The 21,891-nt window shown below is 44.7% G+C and overlaps 1 protein-coding gene and 1 long non-coding RNA gene across 2 annotated transcripts in view; one reads left to right on the top strand and one right to left on the bottom strand.

The window, feature by feature from the left end:
* Positions 1–10,104: 10,104 nt before the first annotated feature.
* On the bottom strand, positions 10,105–10,450 carry NRARP (NOTCH regulated ankyrin repeat protein). Its single transcript, XM_078149944.1, is given in 2 exon segments — positions 10,105–10,170; positions 10,172–10,450. Coding segments are annotated over 2 exon segments (345 nt in total).
* Positions 10,451–11,249: 799 nt separating this feature from the next.
* Positions 11,250–21,891, top strand: part of LOC144455885 (uncharacterized) — a 38,359-nt gene continuing 27,717 nt past the window's right edge. Inside the window, exon 1 of the long non-coding RNA XR_013484712.1 lies at positions 11,250–11,599. This is a non-coding gene — a long non-coding RNA (uncharacterized LOC144455885). The remainder of the gene's footprint in view (positions 11,600–21,891) is intronic.

Here is a 21,891-nt window from a genome sequence, read left to right on the forward strand (position 1 = left end):
GTTGAGGAAACTGAGGCAAACAGAGTTAAGTGACTTACCCAGAAGCACCCAATTATAAGTGTCTGAGGCTGGATTTGAACTCAGGAAGATTGGTCTTCCTGATTCCATGCCCAGTGCTCTATTGACTGCTCCACCTAGTTGTCCCATTCAATTCCAAACAGAAGACTTTTTAAAATCTTAGATGTAATAGGAAGTTACTAGAGTTTATTGAGTACTGGGGTGACATTATCAAACCTGTGCTTTAGGAAAATCACTGTGGTTGTTGAGTGGATTGTGGATTGAAGTAGGGAAACACTAGAGGCAAAGATACCAATTAGAAGGCTGTGTAATAGTCTAGGTGAGAGGTGAGAGGTGAACAGGGATGAGTGAGTAGAAAGAACGTTGGTGAGAGATTCTGTAAAAGGTAGAAACAATAAAATTAGACAATGCAATGAAAGTGAGTTAGGAGTCAAAGGTGACACCTAGATTACAGGTGTGGGTGATTGAAAGAATGGCAGTGGCCTCAACGGTAACGTTAAAGTTGAGAAAGAAGAGTCTGTGGAAAAGACTGAGTTTTGTTTTGTACACGTTGAGTTTGAGATGCCTATAGGGCATCTAATTTGAGATGTCCAAGAAGCATTTGGTGATGAAAGACAAGAGCACAAGAAAAAGACTAAGGCTGGAAATATAGATTTAGCAATCATCTTCATAGAGATGATCACTGAACCCACGGGAGATGATGAGATCAAATAAAGGGTGAAGAGAAGGCCCAGGACTGAGAGCCTTGGAGTACATTTATGGTTAGTGGGTGTGACTTAAATAAAGATGATCAGCAAATGATCCTGAGAAGGAGGGAGGAGAACCAGGAGAGAACCTAGGCACAGGATAGACAAGAGGAAAAGGTGACAAGAATATTAAAGGCTGCAGAAAAATTTTAAAAAAAAGAGGACCGAAAAAAGGCCTTTGGGTTTGGCAATTAAGAGATCCATGCTAACTTCGAAGACAGAAGTTTCAGTTGAATAATGAAGTCAGAAGCCAGACTGTAGAGTGTTTAAAAATGAATGTGAGTAGAGAAAGTGGAGACAGCTAGTGTAGACAACCTACTCAAGAAGTTTACTGAAGAAGGGGAGGAGAGGTAGAGGGATGGTCGAATCAGTGAGGACTTTTTAAATATAAGTGAGACATGGGCATTTTTGTAGGAAAATCTTTGCGGGAAGGAGCCAGTGAATAGGGAGAGATTGAAGGTAAAAGGAAGAATGGGGTTGATAGTGGAGGCAATCTGCTGGAGAAATAGAAGGCAGGATGGGATCAAGGGTGCATGTAGAGGGGATTGGCCTTGGCAATGAGAAGGACCATATCTATCAGAGACAGATGTGATGGAGAGAGTTAGGGAATATGTCTGAGAGATGTGAGAAAAGAAACTCTTGGCAAGTAGCCTACAGATTAGAATTTTTCTGGTGAAGTACGAGGTGAAGTCCTCAGTGGAAAGGAGAGGGGAATGGGTTCCAATGGGAGGTTTAATGATATTGGAATATCCTTTGTTGGTGAGTGGGATAGCAAATGGATTATGGAATGTATAAAAAGATTACCTTGCTGCAATAAGGGTCTGGTTGAAATTATGTAATATAAATTTGTAGTGGATCTATTCAGCACAATTTGGTGATTTTCTCCAGCTCTGTCAGCAGAATGTGAATAGCAGCAAAGGAGGTCAATGGCAGGAGTAATCCTTGATTGGGATTTGGCAAGATGTGACCAGTGATAGGGCAAGGAGACAAGGGATTCAAGAGTAGAGGATAGTACAGAATGTAATTCACCATAGCATGGTAGAGAGAGGGAAGGGAAGAGATAGGAGTGATGGCTGGGAAAGAACTGAGAAGCAGAGGAATTTGAAGGTCATAGTGAAGAGAAAGAAAAAGGTTAGGGGTTATGAGGCATAAAGAAGCATGAAATAATAAAAGAGCATGACTAGAAAAAGGGATTTTGGAGTATTCATGAATGTGGAAGTTTAACAGTTGTGGATAATAACAAGATCATGCAACCATTCTGACTGAATCCACAACAAATTTATATTACACAACCTCAGCTGGGTCCTCACTGCTGCTAGGCACTCTTAGTGACTCATTGTCCCACTCTTCACAGTGGCTCTTCCAAACTTTGTCATCCCTCCTCAAACCTCTCATGACTCCATCTGCCTCCACTTTCTCAGCTGAGACCTTTGCCTCATATTTTACAGAAAAAATTGAAGCCATTTGATGTGAGCTCCCTGCTCTCCCTTCTTCCTCATCTCCTATCACTCAGATGCCTTTTGCCCACTATCTCCCCCTTCATTTCTGTCTCACATGATAAATCTTACTCCTTACCAAGGCTAACTCTTCTACTTTTTAAGGGATCTCATTCCACCCCATCTCCTTCAACAGGTTGCCTCTTCTGTCTACCCCTATCTTTCAATTATTTTCAATCTTTTTCTGTCTACTGGCTCTCCCTATTGCCTACAGACATGCCTATGGCTTCCCCATTCTAAAAAATCCCTTCATTGATCTTTCCATCTCCCCTAATTATCATCCTCTATCTCTTCAGCCCATTGTACCTTAACTGCTCAAAAAGCCATCTTCAGTAGGTCTCCCTACTTCCTCTCCTCTCACTCTTCACAGCCCCTTACAATAATACAACTTCCAGCCTTATCATTCCATGGAAACTGCTCCCTCCAGAGTTACTAATGATCTCTTCATTGCTAAATCCATGACCTTTTCACAATCTTCATTCTCTTTGACCTCTTTATAGCCTTTGAGAGAAATTGTTATAATACTATTGTATTAATAACTAATTATTAAGTTGCAATCCAGGCCTTGATCCTTCAATTTTTTTCCTCAAGGCCCAGCTCCTTTAAAAGGTCAGTCTATCTCTGAAGGACATGACTGATTATGAGAATTCTCCTAGCCCTCAAGGAACATGCTAGTCAATCTTGGGTAGGACCTCACCCAACTAGGAGACCTAATTTCCTTTTTTTTTTCCCCAAGGCAAAGTTTTATATAGAGATATATATTTTCCTTATGTAAAAGTACGAATGTGGAATATGATTTTTTCATTGAGTGTTCAGATAAAATTCTCATCCTATGAGAACCTACTTTTTGAGATAAACTCATCTATTACAGGAAAAATCTGGTCCATTTATACTATACTCAATTCTAGGAGACCTAATTTCTGTTTAGACAGAGTATAAACAGAATCCAATCTGGGAGAGCCCTTATCCTGAGGGAAGGAACCCCTGTCCTTGTTCCCCTCCATTAGAGTGTAGGGTGATCCTGCTCATGAAGGAGAAAACCAGACAGAAAGGTAGGGATGGAAATGGATTCCTCTGCCCGGATTTCTGGAGGCTGCTGAATCTCTGGATCCAGACACATTCTCAGCAGGAGGAGCTGAAGACTTTTAGCCCACCAATTTAATGTCCACCAATTAGGATTGACTTACACTTGTCAGAGGAATTCCCTTTCAGAAGGCTTATTTAAGGCTTTCAGGGTCTCCACTAGGGGTCTTTGGTTACTGAGAGAAACCGTGATCATCAATGTATAGATTATTAGCTGGCTTAATTAATAAATTGACTGTCAATTACTCAGAAACTCTGCCTCTCAGGTTTTCATTCATCCCCCTTTTGACACTGTTGATCACTTTCTCCTATTTGATTCTCTCTTCTCTCTAGGTTTTTGGGACACCACTCTCTACTCAGTTCTCCTCCTACCTGCCTGATTGATTGCTCTTTCTCTAGTGTCCTTTGCTGAATCCTCTTCTAGATCATGCTTTCTAACCCTAAGTGCTCCTCAGGCTTCAGTCCTGGGCTCTCTTCTTTTCTCCCTCTACACTACTCTATTTGGTGATCTCATCATCTCCCATGGATTTAATTACTATCTCTATGCTGATGATTCTCAAATCTATCTCTTCTGCCCCAAATTCTCTCCTGACCCCCAATCTCCCATCTCCAACTGCCTTTCAAACATCTCAGACTGGATGTTCAGTAGGCATCTTCAACTCAACATGTCCAGAACAGAACTCATTATCTTTCCTCCTAAATCCTTCTCCCCTCCTACCTTCTCTATTACTATAGAGGGCAACACTGTCTTCCAATCCCTCAGGCTCATAACCTAGGAGTCATCCTGGATTCCTCCCTAGCTCATCCCTCCCTCCCCTCCAAATCCAATCTGTTGCCAAAGCCTGTTGATTTCATCATCTCTAAGACCCATTCTCTCCTCTGACACTGCCACCACTGTAGTGTAGGCCCTCATCACCTCATGCCTGCACTATCTATAATAGCCTACTGGTGGATCTGTCTGCCTCAAGTCTCTCCCCACTCCATTGAATCCTCCCCTCCATTCAGCCACTAAAGTCATTTTCCTCCTAAAACATATGTCCAACTCTGTCAACCCCCTACTTAACAAACGCCAGTGGCTCTCTATTGCCTCCAGGATTGAATTTGAAATGCTCAGTTTGGTATTCAGAACCCTTTATAACCTAGCCACCGCCTACTTTTCTGCTTTGACCTTACTCCCCAACACATACTCTTCAATCCAATGACACTGATCTCCTGGCTGTTCCATGAACAAGACACTCCATCTCTCTGCTCCAGTCATTTTCTCTAGCTGTCCCCCAAGCCTGGAACACTCTCCCTCCTCAGCTCTACCTACTGACTTCCTCCAAGTCCCAACTAAAATTGCATCTTTTACTGGAAAGCTTCCTTAAATCCTTTTAATCCCAGTGCCTTCCTTCTACAAATTATTTCCTATTTATGCTGCATATAGCTTGCTTTGCATACATTTGTTTGCATATTGTCTCTCTCTCTCTCCCTACCCCTTCCCCCAGCCTTTAGATGGTAAATTCCTTGAGGGCAGTTTACAATAAACCAAATTTACCTAGGGGATTTCTAAAAGGTTGCTAAATTTGGATTGAATGACCCTCAAAGGAGGATAGGTTGCTGAGATTGTAGATTGAAAGTCTGGAAGGGAATAGTGGGTGAGGAGTATTCTCACTCCCTCATGGTCCATAGCCATCTAGGATAGGATGAAAGCATAGCCTACACTGGAAAGGAGGGTGAGGGATGAGGTGTGACTATCAGGGAGTCGGGTCTTACTGAATGCTGCAAGATGAAAGAACTAAAAAAAGGAAAAAAGATTTAGGATGAAAGCAATTGCTTCCTCTATACCTCCATTTGGTCCCAACCTCTTCATTTTACAGATGCTGAGGCTCAGAAATGTGAAATGTCTGTCAAAGCCACACAAAAAGTGGCCCAGATCTAAAATCCAGTCCTCCAATATTTTTTCACACTCCTCAGTTCAACCTCCCATGTTTCCTTTTATTGTCACAGGGAGGTCCTGATGAAAATACCCAAAAAAGCAGGCAAATGAAGAAAACCATATAAATGAACACCATATTTTACATTTGATTCTAAAAGAACAGCATAAAGAGAGCAATGGTGATTGACAGGAACGTGGCCTGGAATTCTGGAAATATTCTCTGAAATTACAGCTCTGGGGGAAAAGACTTGGAGCCTAGTTGTAAAGAACAGCTTTTGTTACTTACAACTTAGGAACTTCTGAAAAAAAAACTGACAAATAATAGGTATGTCAGAGCACCAAATAATATAAAATTCTTAAAAATGATTATATCAGAATTTGTAAATTACCCAGAAAAATTAAACTGTTTCTTTAAACTGGTCCCAATACCGGAGTTTAGGGGTCACGGACTCTTATTTCCTGGTGTAGTGACTCCTCTTTTTCCAGGTAAAGCTTCAGGGATGGGGTAGATATAGATATAAGGTATGACAGGATTAAGGCCAAGTCCTCTCTTGGAGTCCTGTTTCAGATTTACATGTTCACCTTGTTCCCAGGGTAGCCAGGAAAGGGACTCTTTGGCAGAGCCTCCCAACCTAAGTCTACTGTGGGTTAACCATAGGCTCACGTACACATGGTCCTCTCACTGGTCTACCTACAAGAGAATGTTGTCTTCCTGCTCTCCACTCCACAGTCAGCTTCTGGGATCAATTTGAAAATCATTTTGATGGCAAATCCCTGAACTTCACTTTGTGGCTAGGGATCTTCCTGGTTTAATTATAACTGGGTGAGTGCCTGTCTTCAATATGCAGACAATTTCCCAGATGTTTAGGGTCTTACAAGACTAGCTAAACCCTTCATGTCAGCCCTGAATCTCTGAGCCTTCTTCTGTTTTCTATTAAAACACAAATCCCACTTTTATGTACTTCCTCTATACAAGTGTACACTGCTTACTTTTTTTCCCCTTGAGGCCACTGAGCTTGGAGGGAGTCAGTGAACTACAGGGTAAGGTAGCCTTGAGCGCCATGGTTGAAGATTCTAAGAATGCATAAAGCCCTAAGAAAAGTAGATTAATATAACATGTGCTTGCTGTAAGGCACCTTTTACAATAAACCAAGCTTGCCCAGGGGATTTTTAAAAGGCAGAAGATTGTATGCAGGATAAACAATAAGCATAATTATCTGCCTTGTGGTGCAAACTGAGAGACAGCTACACAAGGACTTAGCCCTAAGACTTCTCTAGTTGTTTGGAAAATCTTGTAAGTTCTTTGTGTTGGGCAAGTTACCCTGGATGTCAAGGTCATTTGGTTCCTCCTCAAATATATGTTTGTGTGTGTACGCAAACATATGCATATGTATTTGTATGTGCATATATTTTTCCCCATACACAAATATTATATAAACATGTTGCTCAAAAGAAGAAATGATTTTCAAATAATCTCATTAATATATGGAAATAGCACCTTTGTAGTTTGTTATTCCAATCTACCCACCCTCTCCGTTCCCTCCAGGTAAGGTCCCATTTTAAGGTTTTAAATCAGACAATGTTGGGGGAGAAGGAACCCCCCCCCAAAAAAAAGGCCAAACTTTTTTTTTATAAAAAGATCAATGAAAAATTTATTTATAAATTTTTCACTCTGGGACTACCAGTCTATATCATACACTCAGGAAGATGCTGTGCTGTACAGACTTCATCCAGTTAGAAATGATCATAATAGTGACCCATATACAGCTTCAATATAAGCCTAAAATTCTTAACATTAATTAACATAATTAAAAAGGTATTTGCATCTAGAGAAAAAAAAATCTACAGAAAAACTCCTTTCTGGAGCAATCTGTGCATCAGCTTTCAATGTCTGCTTAACTCACTGACATTATCTTCTTCCAAAATAAAATCACCAGGGATGACTGCCAAAGATGACCAGTCATGCACACACACAAAAGCCTCCCTCCACCTGTCTCTTCTCTTCTCCCCCTCATTTTGGCATGAAGGGTCAAGCAGCACTATACGCCAAATAAAGGGGAAATCTCATTTAAATTTGAATTATTCACCATCCCTTTTATTTCTCAGAATCAAAACAATATGGGGTGTGGGGTTGCATAGAAAATTGAAACTATAGGGACTAGGAAGGGCAGCAGCTTTTCAGGACAGAAGTGATGCAACAAAAATACATCAACTCACACATTTTCAGAGCAACCCCCCCTCCCCCCTTCCCCCTTCCCAAGGTCTAATTTTCCATTTCTAATCAGGTCTACAAAGCTCCAGGAGGCTGAAGAGGAACAATACTTTTCTTAAAACTCACTCAGCAATTAACACAAGAGATTCACAGTCTTATAGGTATTTTATAAAAATATAAATATGGGTTAACATGTTGTCTTCACAACACTGGACACAACTCCCTTAAGAACTGGGTTTATAACCAAGATTTCTTTTTAAAAAAATCATCTAGAACTTGGCTTAATATATGTTAATATTTTATATTATGTCATAAATGTTATGACATTTAATTGTGGCAAATTCATTTATCTTTTAAAAATGTGCAACCATCTGGTAACTATAATAAAACTCACTAGAAAACGTATTGTTCCCCCCTCATCATTACAAAGGAGAAGCACCCAAATGCTGGAATTGTCTCCATTGCTCACACAGAAAGTCTGCAAACCAAAAAAAAAAGTTCTGGCAAATTACAGCATTAAATGAGAGATGCTTCCGAAAAGGTTTTTTTTTAAAACCTGGAGCTTTTTTCATTATAGCCAAAGTTTTCCAAAGAGAAAACTGCCCGTGAAAGCCATTAGCCAAAGCAGTGTTCAGTGCAATGAGAAAAACCGGCAGACTCAAGTTTTTAGTTTAAGACTAGAAAAAAAATGCATATTTTTCCCACAAACCACATTGACCACTCACAATATTTCCAAACAAAAACCAGGCTCACAAACCTCACCCACAAATATACAACATACAAGATAAATAGTTTATAACAATTTTAACACCTCCCCCCCAACCCCCAGTACATAACTATTTTGTTCCTTTAATCGTCATGGTTAGGGCCAAAGGAGTAGTCAGGGTGGGGGGGAGAAAGAAAAGGTTTATATAGCAAGGAGATGGCAGTGATCTATCTCTTCTCTTAGTGCAGACACTCGGGGTGAACACACACACACACACAAAACACACGGCAGGGGGCCCCAGTTTGAATATCTGCCTCCCTGCTGTCCTTGTGCCAGGGCAGTTAAGAGCAGCATTGCCAATTGGACGTGTAAGCCACTTTCCCAAAACGACGGAAGGTGGTTTCTTCTTTCCTCCTGTTTCAGCGTCAAAGAAGAGCGATCCCAAGTCACCAGATGGAGAAACCCATTCATTCGCTCAGGGTTTCCAAGTTGTTTGCGAGAGCATGGGCAGCAGGGGGAGCGCGTTCCTTGCTGAGTGGGCATACCTTCTCCTCCTCCTGCCTTCAAAGTCGGGCCCACTTCTTCCTTCCAGGCTCCTTCCCCCGTTTTCCTAACCCTGAATTCAGTCCAGGACTTACTAAACCCCAGTGGACTTTTTTCCCTCGGAATACACTTCAATTTTTTTTTTAAGGGGGGCCTGACATCGCTTATGTGACTTCTTGCCAAATTCAGGTGCACAGGGAGAAGGGGGAGGGGGGTGGATTTTACGACCTTCTCCCAAAGATAACGTCCAATCTCCCCAACCCAACAAATTAGATCCAGAACCAGAGATCCCAAAGATTTGTATGCTGATGATGGATAGAGGGAGCCCTAGCCCTCCAAACATACTACAATCAAGGAAAGTTCTTGGTCTAAAGTTTTAAACCGTGGGAAAAAAAAGATCTTCCAGGTGGAAGCCACCCACCCCGCAGACGTAAGCAAAAGATGCAAAATCCTGTCTCGGTTTTAGATCCTAGGAAGGATTTTTGTTTTTCTTTTACATTTTTTTAAGGAAGAAACATAGGAAACCCAGATAACAGCGACAGGAACGCTTAAGTGTGGAAATGGAATCAATTTCTGTGCCAGAATACTTTATAAAAAAGGACAACATCCGGGGCTGGCTGGTTGGAGCCTCTCCTAGCGAGTCTGGAGAGCAAAAAGAGCGGGTGGATGGTGGGAGAGGGGGGCCGCTCGCGGTAGCAGACGGGGTGTTCCCAGGAGGCCGAGGGGAAAGTCCATTTTTAAAGCATCTGACCAGATTTCTAACTGAAACGGCAAATACTCCTGTGCTAGCACAGCCGAGGTAGATGGCAGACTATTTTACAGTAGAAAACAAAACCAGAGCCCAGCCCCAGACACCCGCCGAGGCTAGACGCAATCACGGGTCAGTCACCAAGGGGATGGATGGGGAGTGGGGAGGGCGTCTTAGGAGGGGAGAAAAAGGAGTCCAAGCAGCTTTTGATGTTTAAAATGAAAATATTAGGATTTTTTTTTTACAAAAACAAAAACAAAAACAAAAAAAAAACCACACAGAGAAATTCCTCCCCCCTCCCCCATGTCTCTTGCGCGCACACACACTCATGCACGCGCGCGCACGCACACACACACACACACACACACACACACACTCACACACAGAACACTCTTCGCTGAGCCGCCGCCTGCTCCGCGACCCGGACCCCCGGGGGTCCCCTGGGCGCTTGGCTTAACGGATGTGGCCCGCGGGTCTCCTGCTGTCCTGTCCCCTGCTCCCACTGTGCCTGCGCCCTCCCGGAGCCTAGAGGGAAGGAGGGCGCAGAGGAGTTGCGGACAGGCGCACAGGCGGGTGCAGAGTGCAGTGTGCGGCGCCTCCCCCGGTTCTGCCCCCGGCCGGGCGGCGCCGGCCATCACCGGCCACTGGCCGAGTACTTGGCCTTGGTGATGAGGTATAACACGATGTCCTGGTGACCCCCCAAAAGCGGCGATGTGCAGCGCGCTCCAGCCGTCCCGATTGGCCAGGCGGATGTCGGCGCCGAACTTGACCAGCAGCTTCACCAGCTCCAAGTTACCGTCGATGACCGACTGGTGCAGCGCCGTCTGGCCCTCGGGCCCGAACGAGTTCACGTTGAACTCGCAGTTCGTCATGTTCTGTAGCAGTGACTGCAGCTCCTTCGTGTTTCCCTTGCGCACCGCCTCCTGGAAGATTCGCTGGCTCTGAGGGGCCGAGCAGGTGGACAGCTCCGCCTGGCTCATGCTGCTGGGCCCGGCCCTGTAGCCCGGGACTGGGAGGAGCGCGGCGGCTGCGGCGGGGCCCTCCTCAGCTCCGGGGCGCGCGGGGTGGGCGCGGCCCCAGCAAGTCTCCAGGGCCGGGAGCTCGCTCAGGCGGGTCGCGCTTCTCGACCCTGCGGCTGCTGTTGCTGTTCTTGTTGCGGCGAGTGGCAGCGGCGTCGGTGGTCGTGGCCCCGAAGCTCTAGGGCTTCGGCTTCGGCCCCTGTCTCCCTCGCGGGATGCAGGGGCGCATGGAAGAACCCGGCCACTCAGCGCTGCCGTCCTGGACACGGGCCCCCGGCACCGGCCGGCGCTGCCCGGACCCCTGCGTTCGAGGGCTGGGGCCGGGCTCCCAGCCGGCTCGCGCCCGGGGGGAAGCCGCCTCCTGCCGCCACGGGGACCCGCCGCTGCATCCAGCCGCGCCGGGGGCCGAGCGAGGTGGCTGCTGCCGGGCTTCGCTCGGCCGGGAGAAGACTAGTAGGGCTGGGAAGGTGGGGGCAGGCTGTGGGGGAAAAGGGGCCTCCTTATTACAACGCGGGGTGCATGTCCTGTCGGGTCAGATTCAAATACAGCCCCACGCGGCCTCTGCTCGGCTCTGTCGCAGAGATGCAACCTCTGCGCCTTTTAGGCTGCTTATATTTGCATAACAATGGTGCACCCGTGACGCGACCGCCGTGCTGGGAGTGGGGCTGCTTATTGGGCTGCAACCCACGTGGGGGTGGGAGCAAGGGGCGGAGGGAGCATGGTTAGCCTTTGGGGGGCGGGGTCACCCCCAGACTGGCGGCTGGCGGGGAAGGAAGGAACGAAAGTGGAGATTTTTTAGGGGGTGGGGCCGGGCCCGGAGGCGGGAGAAGAGACCCCCCCCCTACCACCCCACCCCCCCCGCAGCTGCCCCTCTCTGCCAGACCCCGGGGACCACGACCCCTAGGTTGGAAATGGCCAGAAGATTGGCCGCTGTCCAGCTACTCGGGGTGTCAAATCCCTGGATGCAGAAGGGACAAGGGTCCAAGAGCTGCGGGAAAACCCCCTGGCGTCGATTTCATTTGCTAGCTGCACAGGCAGAGGGAGCCAGTGAACCGGACAGCGGAGCGGGACGAACGGCGGTCCCCCGAAGGAGAAAGGAGTGTGATGAAGGTAAAAAGATGTCAGTTTATTTACCAGGCGGAGGAAGTTACACACGCTCACGGGATGCACACACGCACACAGATTCTGAAGTTGCATGCCTTTTTCTGATACTCATCCATCTTCAGCTCAACAATTTCCTCGAAAATCAAGGACAGTGGAAGAAGCCACATTTTGGCATTTTACCTTTAGATGCACACAAGCTTGATTTGATCTAGTGGCCTGTCGGATCCTTATGAAGTCAGGAGGGTGATGTCTTGAAGTATTGAGGGGAAGAGGCCTAGCCCACCCACCCTTGCAGTGTTCAGTAATATATTCTGAGGCCAGAGAGGGAGGGGAAAGATGCAGGACAGGTTGGGGAGAGGTTTAATTGTAGCATCTTTTTTATTGAGTAGGGAATCATGATCTAATTAGCTTAGTCTGCTTCATTTTGAGTTAGGAGGGGTGTGTGTGTGTATGTGTGTGTGTGTGTGTGTGTGTGTGTGTGCACGCGCGCGCGCGCGTGCACGCAGGTGTCTAGTGTGGGTATGGTTCTGAAATACCTATCCCTCAGTAATTAGCAAAAATAAAGAGCCTTTTCCTAAAATGCAACTTGGCACACTGGATAGAGAGCCAGAAGAACCTGGGTTTGAGTCTTGTCTTTGATATCTAGTGACTTTGTGACCCTGGGCCAATGACAACCTTTCAGTGGCCTAGGGCCTAGGTTCTAGGCTGCTCTTTTTAGATCTCTTTAAGTTGTAGGGAAGATTTGTTGTCTTACCTTCAGCTGGTAGTTCTCTGTACCCATGAAAGCCTAGGTCCGTCCTGTCTCTATTGACTCCTAATTAAGCCCCTCAAATTACAGGAAGTTGAAGGTTAAAGCATGCAAAAAGTGGACCTCTAATCCTAGGCCCTTGAATACTATGACTCTAGGCTGGCCTGGAGACTACTTTGTCCAAACCAAAACTGAACCCATTCCCACTGGATCTAAAAGCATCATCCACTCTTCTGACTATTGAAATTGCTTTCTCAAGGTAAGTCCAGGGAAGAAACTTACTGGTGAGATAGAATTCTGAAATGACTAATTTCTAAACACTTTTTTTTTAACTGACCAACATAACAGTCAACCTATTAAAACATGTTTGCAGGAGGAGACATTATCTGTCAAATTTTCTCATTAGGTTTTTACAGTTTATAGCTTGTTCTGTGGTCTCTGGAAATTAAAAAGGAATAATTTCTCAGAGTTTACAGAGTAAGATGCAGTCCCTTAATTGTCTGACGAGTTGTAACTTGCGTTCACTTTGAAGACAGCCCTGGAATTCATCTTAACAAGGTACCTCTCAGGTCCCCCCTGGGTTGGCTAAGACAACAATTTGCACAATGGAGGAATCATTGCAGAGGATAGGAAATTTGGTAAAGTGAAAATTTTGGGGGGATCCTGAAGCCAGCATTCAGAAGAGCTGGGAAAGGAAGCACCTGGTGTGTGAAGGCCAAGGCCTGGTTTTGGCTCAGTGCTTGATCACTAGCTTCCTTCAACTGCGTCCTAATTTAACTCTCCTGATGGTGAAATTGATGAAGAACTGAGTATAGGCCTAGAACCCAATATGTCTTCCTAGGTGAGGTGTTATATGAAGTAGATTCACTAGGGAAGATTATTTAAGAGCTAGGCTGAATATTGGCCTTGGATCTCAATCTACCACCATTTTGTCCTATATGGGGTACATACAACTGATTTTCAAAGACCAAGGAGACTTTTGCGCTAGGATGAAATAGTGTAAGCTATAGTGTATGGCTTATTATCAGGCAAAAGATTTCAAAAGATTCATAGATTTAGAATGAGGAAGGGACCTTCATAGTCAGTCTAATCCAACCCCCTCATTGTACAGATGAGAAAACTGAGGCTGATAAAGGTTAAATGACTTGCCCAGAATCATACAATAGTAGCATAGGTGAACCTAGGTTATGACTCTGATGGGGCACTAATGATGGACCCCTAAAGGCCCTGGACTTTCCCACAGGCCCAATCCGTGGCATTCACCTGAGGCATCTGGCACATGCCAGCCCACCTTGATTGCTTAATTAGCTTACTTGACACTCCTTAATCCCATCTGGGCCCCTTTCTCTGTTACCTCTGGACAACCCCGGGCTATCTTTTAAATAACAGTACCATCCTCATCAAATGCACATATTCTTAAAATCTGGCCTGCCACAAATACTGCAGGTTTACTAGGAATCGGACCCACCCAACTGGTGTCTTAATAAACTCACTACTTGGACTGAAAGAAGGCTTGAGTGGTCAAATTCTTTTAAGGCAGACCCTCACCCTGTACCCTTGTTTTTCAGGGTTCCCAGCACCCCTAGACAGCAACAACTCCAGTATCATTTTTGTCGTACTACAGTTCTGGATATTGGATTGCATTCATTCGTTCATTCATTTACCGAGTGCCCATCAAATGTATACAAGGAGACTTCCAAGTATTGCCTGCTACGTAACTTTAACTAGTACTTCTAACTTATGTTGTCCATATCCCAATTAAATAATTCAGACTTCACTTGGAGGCCCCCCCTTTTTTTCTGGTGAGGCAATTGGGGCTAAGTGACTTGCCCAGAGTCACACAGCTAGTGAATGTTATGTGCCTGAGGCTAGATTTGAACTCAGGTCCTCCTGACTCCAAGCTGGTGCTCTATCCACTGTGCCACCTAGCTGCCCCAGGCCCCCTTTCTTTAGAACAAAAGTGGGAAAGGGCAGTCTGGCATCTATGCCTATTCAAAGGTTAACCCTGAAATAATGAAAATCTCTCTTCTGACACTAATGACCTTTGTGCCTTTTTTGGGCAAAGTCACTTAAGCTCTTCAGGCCTCAGTTTCCTCTCATCTGTAAAATAAGGGGATTGGACTAGATCTGGCTTCAGCTCTTCAGCTGAGATCTTATGAATCTGCATTTTTAGCATTCTTTTCTAGGCAATGTCCCATCCATTATCTCAGTTGATATTCAAAACTCGAGGAGGCTAAAGATTTTCATTTAAATGAAAATCAGCTTCATTTTGCAGAAAAGGAAATTAAGGCTCCTCTTGAGAAATGTCATGACTTGTTTAAGGTGAATTCAACTGAGTCCATAATAGACCTGGAACCAAGTCTTCTAGTGGCTGAATTTTAGCTATAAAGAAGAAGGAATATAAAAGAAGGAATAGAAGAAGTCGGAATATAAAATAAAGGATACAAAAGAAGGAATACTAAATTGCATCAGGGTAGAAATGTCAGAATAGATGAAATGCCTGAGAGGAGGCCCCACTAAAGGTGTCCCTGTCATGATCCTCAGAGTCAGACAATGCTGTCAATTTTCCATCTTTTTCCACCCACTACTGGGGGTTGGGCATTTGCCCTGTGAAAAAGGATGTACCTCCTGCTCAAATTATAGGTGGGGATGGGGGTCAAGGATCAACCTGTTTGTTGCTCTGATATGAGAAAATCTGCCTGGAGGGACTGCAGCCTTGTGGAGGGCAGATCTTCCATCTCCTTCTCCTTCCCCAGCTCAGGCTTAGTTAGGTACATAGAGATGAATAAATTCTTGTGAAGCAGTGGCATAATGAAAAGACTGAATCTGAAGTAAGAATGTGTGACCATTGGCAAAGTCACTAATCATACTAGGACTCAGTTTCCTCATCTGTAAAATGAGAGGGTTGAACTAGATGATGTCCAGCATCCCTTTTAGCTAAATCTAGCTTGTCTCCACTGAAAACCAGCGATAGTCGGGGAAGCCAGTAGCTGGCAGGAGAAGGGATCCCAAAATGATTTGACAGGTCAGACAGAAATGGCCTGTCTCAGCTGTATCTGAATGTTTCTGATGCAGAGGTTGGGGTGGAAGGTAGTGGGATGCTGAATGAATTCAATTGTACCCTTAACAATGACTTCCCTCTACAACTTCAGAAGTCTGGGGGTAGGGGTGGGGTCCTTTCCTGACCTCCCCTACCCAACATGAAGGTTTGGACATGTTCTCTCTCTCTCTCTCTCTCTCTCTCTCTCTCTCTCTCTCTCTCTCTCTCTCTCTCTCTCTCTCTCTCTCTCCCCTCTCTCCCCCTCCCCCAATTAAAGTGGTTTGGAAGTGCTGAGAAATTATGTGTCTTTATACAATGTGAAAAAGGAGTTTTTCCTCTATCTTGTGCACTTCTTTGTGAAATATAGCAGGCTGTAGAGACCCTGGCTTCCAGAACTGGCCCCACCCCGTTAACTAACTAGTGGTTATTCTGGGATAAGTCTGTGAGAAGCAAATGAAGAAGTCATGGCTGAGGTTTTCTAAACTCGTAGGGAAAACTGACTGAAAGTGACCAGGGGACCCAGCAGGATAAAGACTTTCAAATTTAGTCCTGACTACTGACTCTCCCAGCTCTTCATGCACACAGACAAGCAAAGCTGTCTTTTCAAACGAGCATGAACACTTTACTTCTAATTAGTTCCCCTTCCCAGGGCCAGTGATTGAATTACTTTGATGGCCAATAGCTATTTCATAGGAAAAGTTCTCTTCTCTCCTGCCTCCCTCTCCCCCATCCCCCTTCCCCGACCTTGACAACTTGAAAGTCACCTCCAATAAACCACACAGAAGCTCATATCTGTGTTTGGCCAGAACTAACTGGCTCCTAATAATATCTTCTAATCTTATTCCTCTAATCCTTGTTACTAGCCTATGGCCTATGATGGCCCCAAGGGCAGCTCAAGCAACAACCTAGTGGTTGAAACAGTAGCCAACAATAGACATTTTAGTTGTACCAAAGGAGATATTAGTGAAATTGGAAGCTACAAAGTGTTCTCCTAAGCAAGGCACAGTGGTGTCTTTATTGCTTTGAGTTAGCAGAATGTGTTTTGTGCATTATTCCTTACACAGGCCTTGTGTATCCACTAAGCCCTTCTGTGATGGTTCTCCATGACATGGATGTGAGCCTGACCTCTTAAAGGCTCTATCCTCAAAATACAACATCTGGCAGCATCTCCCGGACTGGAAGGACTTCCTGTATTGGCTCTGCAATAGACTGGGACAGTGTATCTGAGGACAAGCCTCGATAAAGAGTGGAGAGGCTGCTCTTCAGAAAGTTAGCCAACAGGGGATGATTTTTTCTTTTGGCCACAGCAGGCCATGAAATCACCTACAAAGATGTGTGTGTGTGTGTGTGTGTGTGTGTGTGTGTGTGTGTGTGTGTGTGTGTGTGTGAGAGAGAGAGGGAGAGAGAGCTCGCACAGAACCAAGACGGGGGTGGGGGGAGTAGGGAAAGGATTGGTAGTGTATGGAATATTTCCACTATTCCAATATTTCTGTGAAATCATAGAACTTTGAAGTGAAAACCTTTCAAGATGGGTGTACTGATTTTTATATTTTATTCTAGTTGCCCCATTTCATAGATGAGAAAACTGAGACTCAGGAAGGTGAAAATGTTTAAGTTGGTGTCAGAACCAGGACTTGAACTTCCCACCACTAGGTTTTTGTATTCTTTGAGTCCCAGTCCAAGATGAGGGGGAAAGGTCAACCTTCATAGAACCAAGTAAGAAATGATTCTGTCTGTAAAGATTTCTTTATCCTGAAAGCCACAGGTTAGTTGTGCAAGCAAAAGGGCTTGCAGGCTGTCTTGGCTGGGGTTGCTGGACACTGAAGTGAGTTGAAATGACTTGGTGGATGTGACTTTCAGGTTGTCACAGTTTCCTGCCCGCATCATTAAATGATGAGGGAGGCACTGGGAAGAAACAGATCAGGCTCCTCCCTTGAGTGACCCAGGTGCCTTCTCCTGGAATTGCCTGCCTAACAATTGGACAATGGATTGTAAAACTCTTAAAACAACCTAGGATGATCCGCAGCAGTCCTCTGTGCCCCATAGCACTCAGAGTCACATAGAATGAATCCTCCCCCAGCCAGTCCAAATGGTCACTGAACAACTGGAAAATGAGGGCTAAAAGAAGGCAGTGTAGTCAAATGGCTACTACTAGCATGGGTGGAAGAGGACTGAATCTTCTAAAACCTCAACACTATTATGGGAGTTCACAGACTCCCTTACAAACCTCTGAAACTGTCCCTGGAGCTGACTGGTATATTAAGGACTATGTTTCTGGTTGGGAGCATTCTGCTTCTTATAAGGTTGAGTCTGGGGGTGTCTTTGAAATCAAAGAAGACTCATGGGTTTAATGGGGGCTGATAACCCACTGAGTGCATACCCAAGGGAGAGAGAGTAAGAGAAAATCTGGTTATTTAATTCTTTTTTTTCCCCTTGTACTCTGATAGCAGGATATTTCTTTTTTTTTTCTTTTTAGTTTTCAACATTTACTTCCACAAGATTTTGAATTCCAAATTTTCTCCCCATCTCGCCCCTCTCCCCACCCCAAGATGGCATGCATTCTGAATACCCCTTCCCCTAGTCTGCCCTGTTTCTTTCTCTCCCCCCTTCTCTTATTCCCTTCCCCTTCTATTTTCCTGTAGGGCAGGATAGACTTCTGTACCCCATTTCCTGTATTTCTTATTTCCCAGTTGCATGTGAAAACATTCTTTTTTAAACTATGTTTTTAAAACTTTGGGTTCCAAATTTTCTCCCTTCCTCCCTCCCCACCCACCCTTGAAAAGGCAGGCAACTCAATATGGGTTATACACCTGCAGTTACGCAAAACACTTCCATAATAGACATGTTGTGAAAAACTAACTGTATTTCCCTTAATCCTATCCTGCCCTCCCATTTATTCTATTCTTTCTTTTGACCCTGTTCCTCCTCAGAAGTATTTGCTTCTGATTACCCCCTTTCCCAATCTGCCCTCCTCTCTATCATCCCCCTGCTCTCTTGTCCCCTTCTCCTCCTATTTTCCTGTAGGGTAAGACAGATTTCTACACCCAATTGAGTGAGTATGTTATTCCCTCCTTAAGCCAAATCCTGTGAGAATTAAGATTCACTCATTCCTTCTCACTTTCCCCCATTTCCCCTCCAGTGTAAGAGGCTTTTCTTTTCTGTTTTTTTTGGTGACATAATTTACCCCATTCTACCTCTCCCTTTCTTCTTCTCCTAGTATAATCCTCTCTTGTCCCTTAATTTTATTCTTCAGATATGACCGTTTAATCTTCAACTCACTTTGAAAGTCCTCTATTTCACTGAATGACCATTTTTTTTCCCCTGAAGGCTTATACTCAGTTTTGCTGGGTAGGTGATTCTTGGTTGCAATCCTATCTCCTTTGCCCTCCAGAATATTATATTCCATGCCTTGCAGTCCTTTAATGTAGAAGCTGCTAAATCTTGTGTTATCCTGATTGTGTTTCCACAATACTTGAATTGTTTCTTTCTGGCAGCTTGTAATATTTTCTGCTTGACCTGGGAACTCTGGAATTTGGCTACAATATTCCTAGGAGTTTTCCTTTGGGGATCTCTTTCAGGAGGAGATCGGTGGATTCTTTCAATTTCTATTTTGCCCTCTGGTTCTAAAATATCAGGGCAGTTTTCCTTGATGATTTCTTGAAAGATGATGTCTAGGCTCTTTTTTTGATCATGGCTTTCAGATAGTCCAATAATTTTTAAATTCTCTCTCCTGGATCTATTTTCCAGGTCAGTTGTTTTTCCAATGAGATATTTCACATTGTTTATTTTTCATTCTTTTGGATTTGTTTTACAGTGTCTTGATTTCTCATAAAGTCACTAGCTTCCAATTGCTCTATTCTAATTTTTAAGGAAGTATTTTCTTCAGTAATCTTTTGGACTTCCTTTTCCATTTGGCCAATTTTTCTTTTTAGGGCATTCTTCTCCTCATTGGCTTTTTGGACCTCTTTTGCCATTTGGGTTAGGCTATTTTTTAAGGTGTTATTTTCTTCAGTATTTTTTGGGTCTCCTTTAGCAAGCTGTTGACTTATTTTTCATGATTTTCTTGCATCGCTCTCATTTCTCTTCCCAGTTTTTCCTCTACTTCTCTTACTTGCTTCTCAAAATCCCTTTTGAGCTCTTCCAAGGCCTGGGACTGATTCATATTTTTCTTGGAGGCTTTGGATGTAGGAGCTTTGACTTTGTTGTCTTCTTCTGATTGTATGTTTTGATCTTCTTTATCACCAAAGTAAGATAATATAGTCTGATTCTTTTTGCAAGGTTTGCTCGTGATCCCAGCCAATTACTTGAGTTTTAATCTCTTTGTTAAGGTAAGAGTCTGCTTGCAATGTGGAGAATATACTGTCCCAAGCTTCCGGGGTTTATACAGCTGTTTTCAGAGATACTTGTAGGGACCAGTAAATTTTCAGTTATTGCAAGGTGGTATGATAAGGGGTGAGGTATTTACTCCTTTCCTGGCCTGTGCTCTGGTCTGTTAGTGACCACAAGCACACCCTTCTGTCCTGGAACTGTGAGGAGGGTTTCCTGTCCACAGCCACTACAAGCTCCACTGTGCCAGTGCTCCTCCTCACCTCAGCACCGCCACCCAGAACTGTGACCCAGATCCGAGCACGGGCAAAGCAGAAGAATCCTGCCTCAGCACTGGCAAAGAGATCCCCGCAATCCCCCTCTGATCAGCCATTGGATTCCCCCTCAGTCTGTGGGCTGGAAGCTCAGGAGGCAGCTCCCGCCCTGGGCCGTGCTCAGGGAATGGGGCTGAGACCCTGCGCTTCTTTCTTAGCACTGCAGAAACAGACTTTTCCCGCTGACCTTCTAAGTTGTCTTTGGCATTCCTGGATTGAGGAGTCTGGAAACTACCACAGCTGCCCGTGATTCAGTCCTCTGAGGCCTGCTCCAGGTTAGCTGTGGCCTGCTGAACTGCACTCCTCTCTCCGCCCGGCATACCTTTCTGTCAATCATCCAGGCTATCTTGGGCTGGAAATTTGCTTCACTCTGTCTTTTTATGGGTTCTGCTGCTTTAGAATTTGTTTAAAGCCATTTTTTACAGGTATTTGGAGGGGTTTGGGGGAGAGCTCAAGCAAGTCACTGCTTTCACTCCGCCATCTTGGCTCTGCCTGCTTATTTAATTCTTTGAGAGGCCCATGAGTGATGTAGACGCACTGGTCACGCAGAGGACAGAGGGGAGAGCCTTCCAGCTGGGCTTTGAATACCTTTGGCTTCCTTAAGAAATCTAGATTTATCCCCAGGAAATATTTCAGGTTGTGAAATGCATTTGATAACAACCTTATAAGGTCACAAACTATTTTCCTAACATAGGAACCCTTCTCAGTCCACTCCCCCAACTTGCACTTGCTGGTTGGTGTTTCCAGAGGGTAGTTACTGTTCCCACTCAAGGGTCCCAGGATAAGCTGGAGAGGCTTGATTTCTAGTATTGTCACTCCCAAGCCCCCATTGCTTCCGTTGACACTCAGCTATACATAATTAGGTTTTTTTTAAAGGGTGTTTTACTGAACAATAAGAAGTTGGTGCAGAACATCCCTAAGAAATCTGGGAAACATCTTCCATAAATACACAAATAAAAAGTCCAAGGGAAGAGTGGGCTTAAACTTAGGGGTATAATGGTGAGTGGAGCATACCATGTAGGTAGTACAACAGACACAAGTTGTAGAGAACGTGTTCCACCAAAGGCCAAACTCACAACTCCTGATAACTGGAAGTCCTTCCTTGAATCTGTAGGTGGCATTCTTTTCTAGTGCAAGGGGTCATGCTTCTTGAGGCTGCTTCCTTCTGTTTCTGTAGCTGTTGATGTTTGTCTTTGGTGTGCTTCTCTCTTTTCAGGTATAGCCTCTTTGTCATGTGACCCTCTGTTTAGACTCAATGTGTTTCTCATTTCTCTGTTAGATGCCTTGTCCCCGACTGATCCCTTTTCTCTGATGAAATGGTCAGAGTGTGTGTGTGTGTGTGTGTGTGTGTGTGTGTGTGTGTGTGTGTGTGTACACGCACTGCAGTTACATTTCCAGAGTTAGCATTTACATCTCAGAAATCAGCAAATGCTACAAATTAGGACTTCGTTGTTGTTGTTGATTGTTCCAGGGTGGGGGACCTTCGGCCTCAAGGCCACATGTGGCCCTCTAGGTCCTTGGGTGCAGCCTTGTGACTGAATCCAGGTTTTACAGTACAAATCCTTTTATCAGGAGGCTTTGTTCTGTGAAGTTCAGATTCAGTCAAGACCTAGAGGGTCACATGTGGCCTCGAGGCTATAGGCTCCTCATCCCTGGGCCCTTTGCTCAAGAAAGTGATGGAGAAAATGTTAATAACGCAAATTACACCTAAAAATGTGTTGGGCTACTTCAGGGAGCCAGTTATGAAACATCTAGCAGTATACCCATGGATATAACATTCCCTCTGGTATAGGTAAAGGCCCTCCTGGGTTTGGAGTCCTCTGATTATCTGGCTGCTGCTGAAATTACTTCAGCTATTTAGTCTCCAAGG

This window comes from Phascolarctos cinereus, unplaced genomic scaffold (genome assembly GCF_003287225.1).
Source record: "Phascolarctos cinereus isolate Bilbo 61053 unplaced genomic scaffold, phaCin_HiC Scaffold_2;HRSCAF=192, whole genome shotgun sequence".
In the NCBI taxonomy this organism is placed as follows: Eukaryota; Metazoa; Chordata; class Mammalia; order Diprotodontia; family Phascolarctidae; genus Phascolarctos; species Phascolarctos cinereus.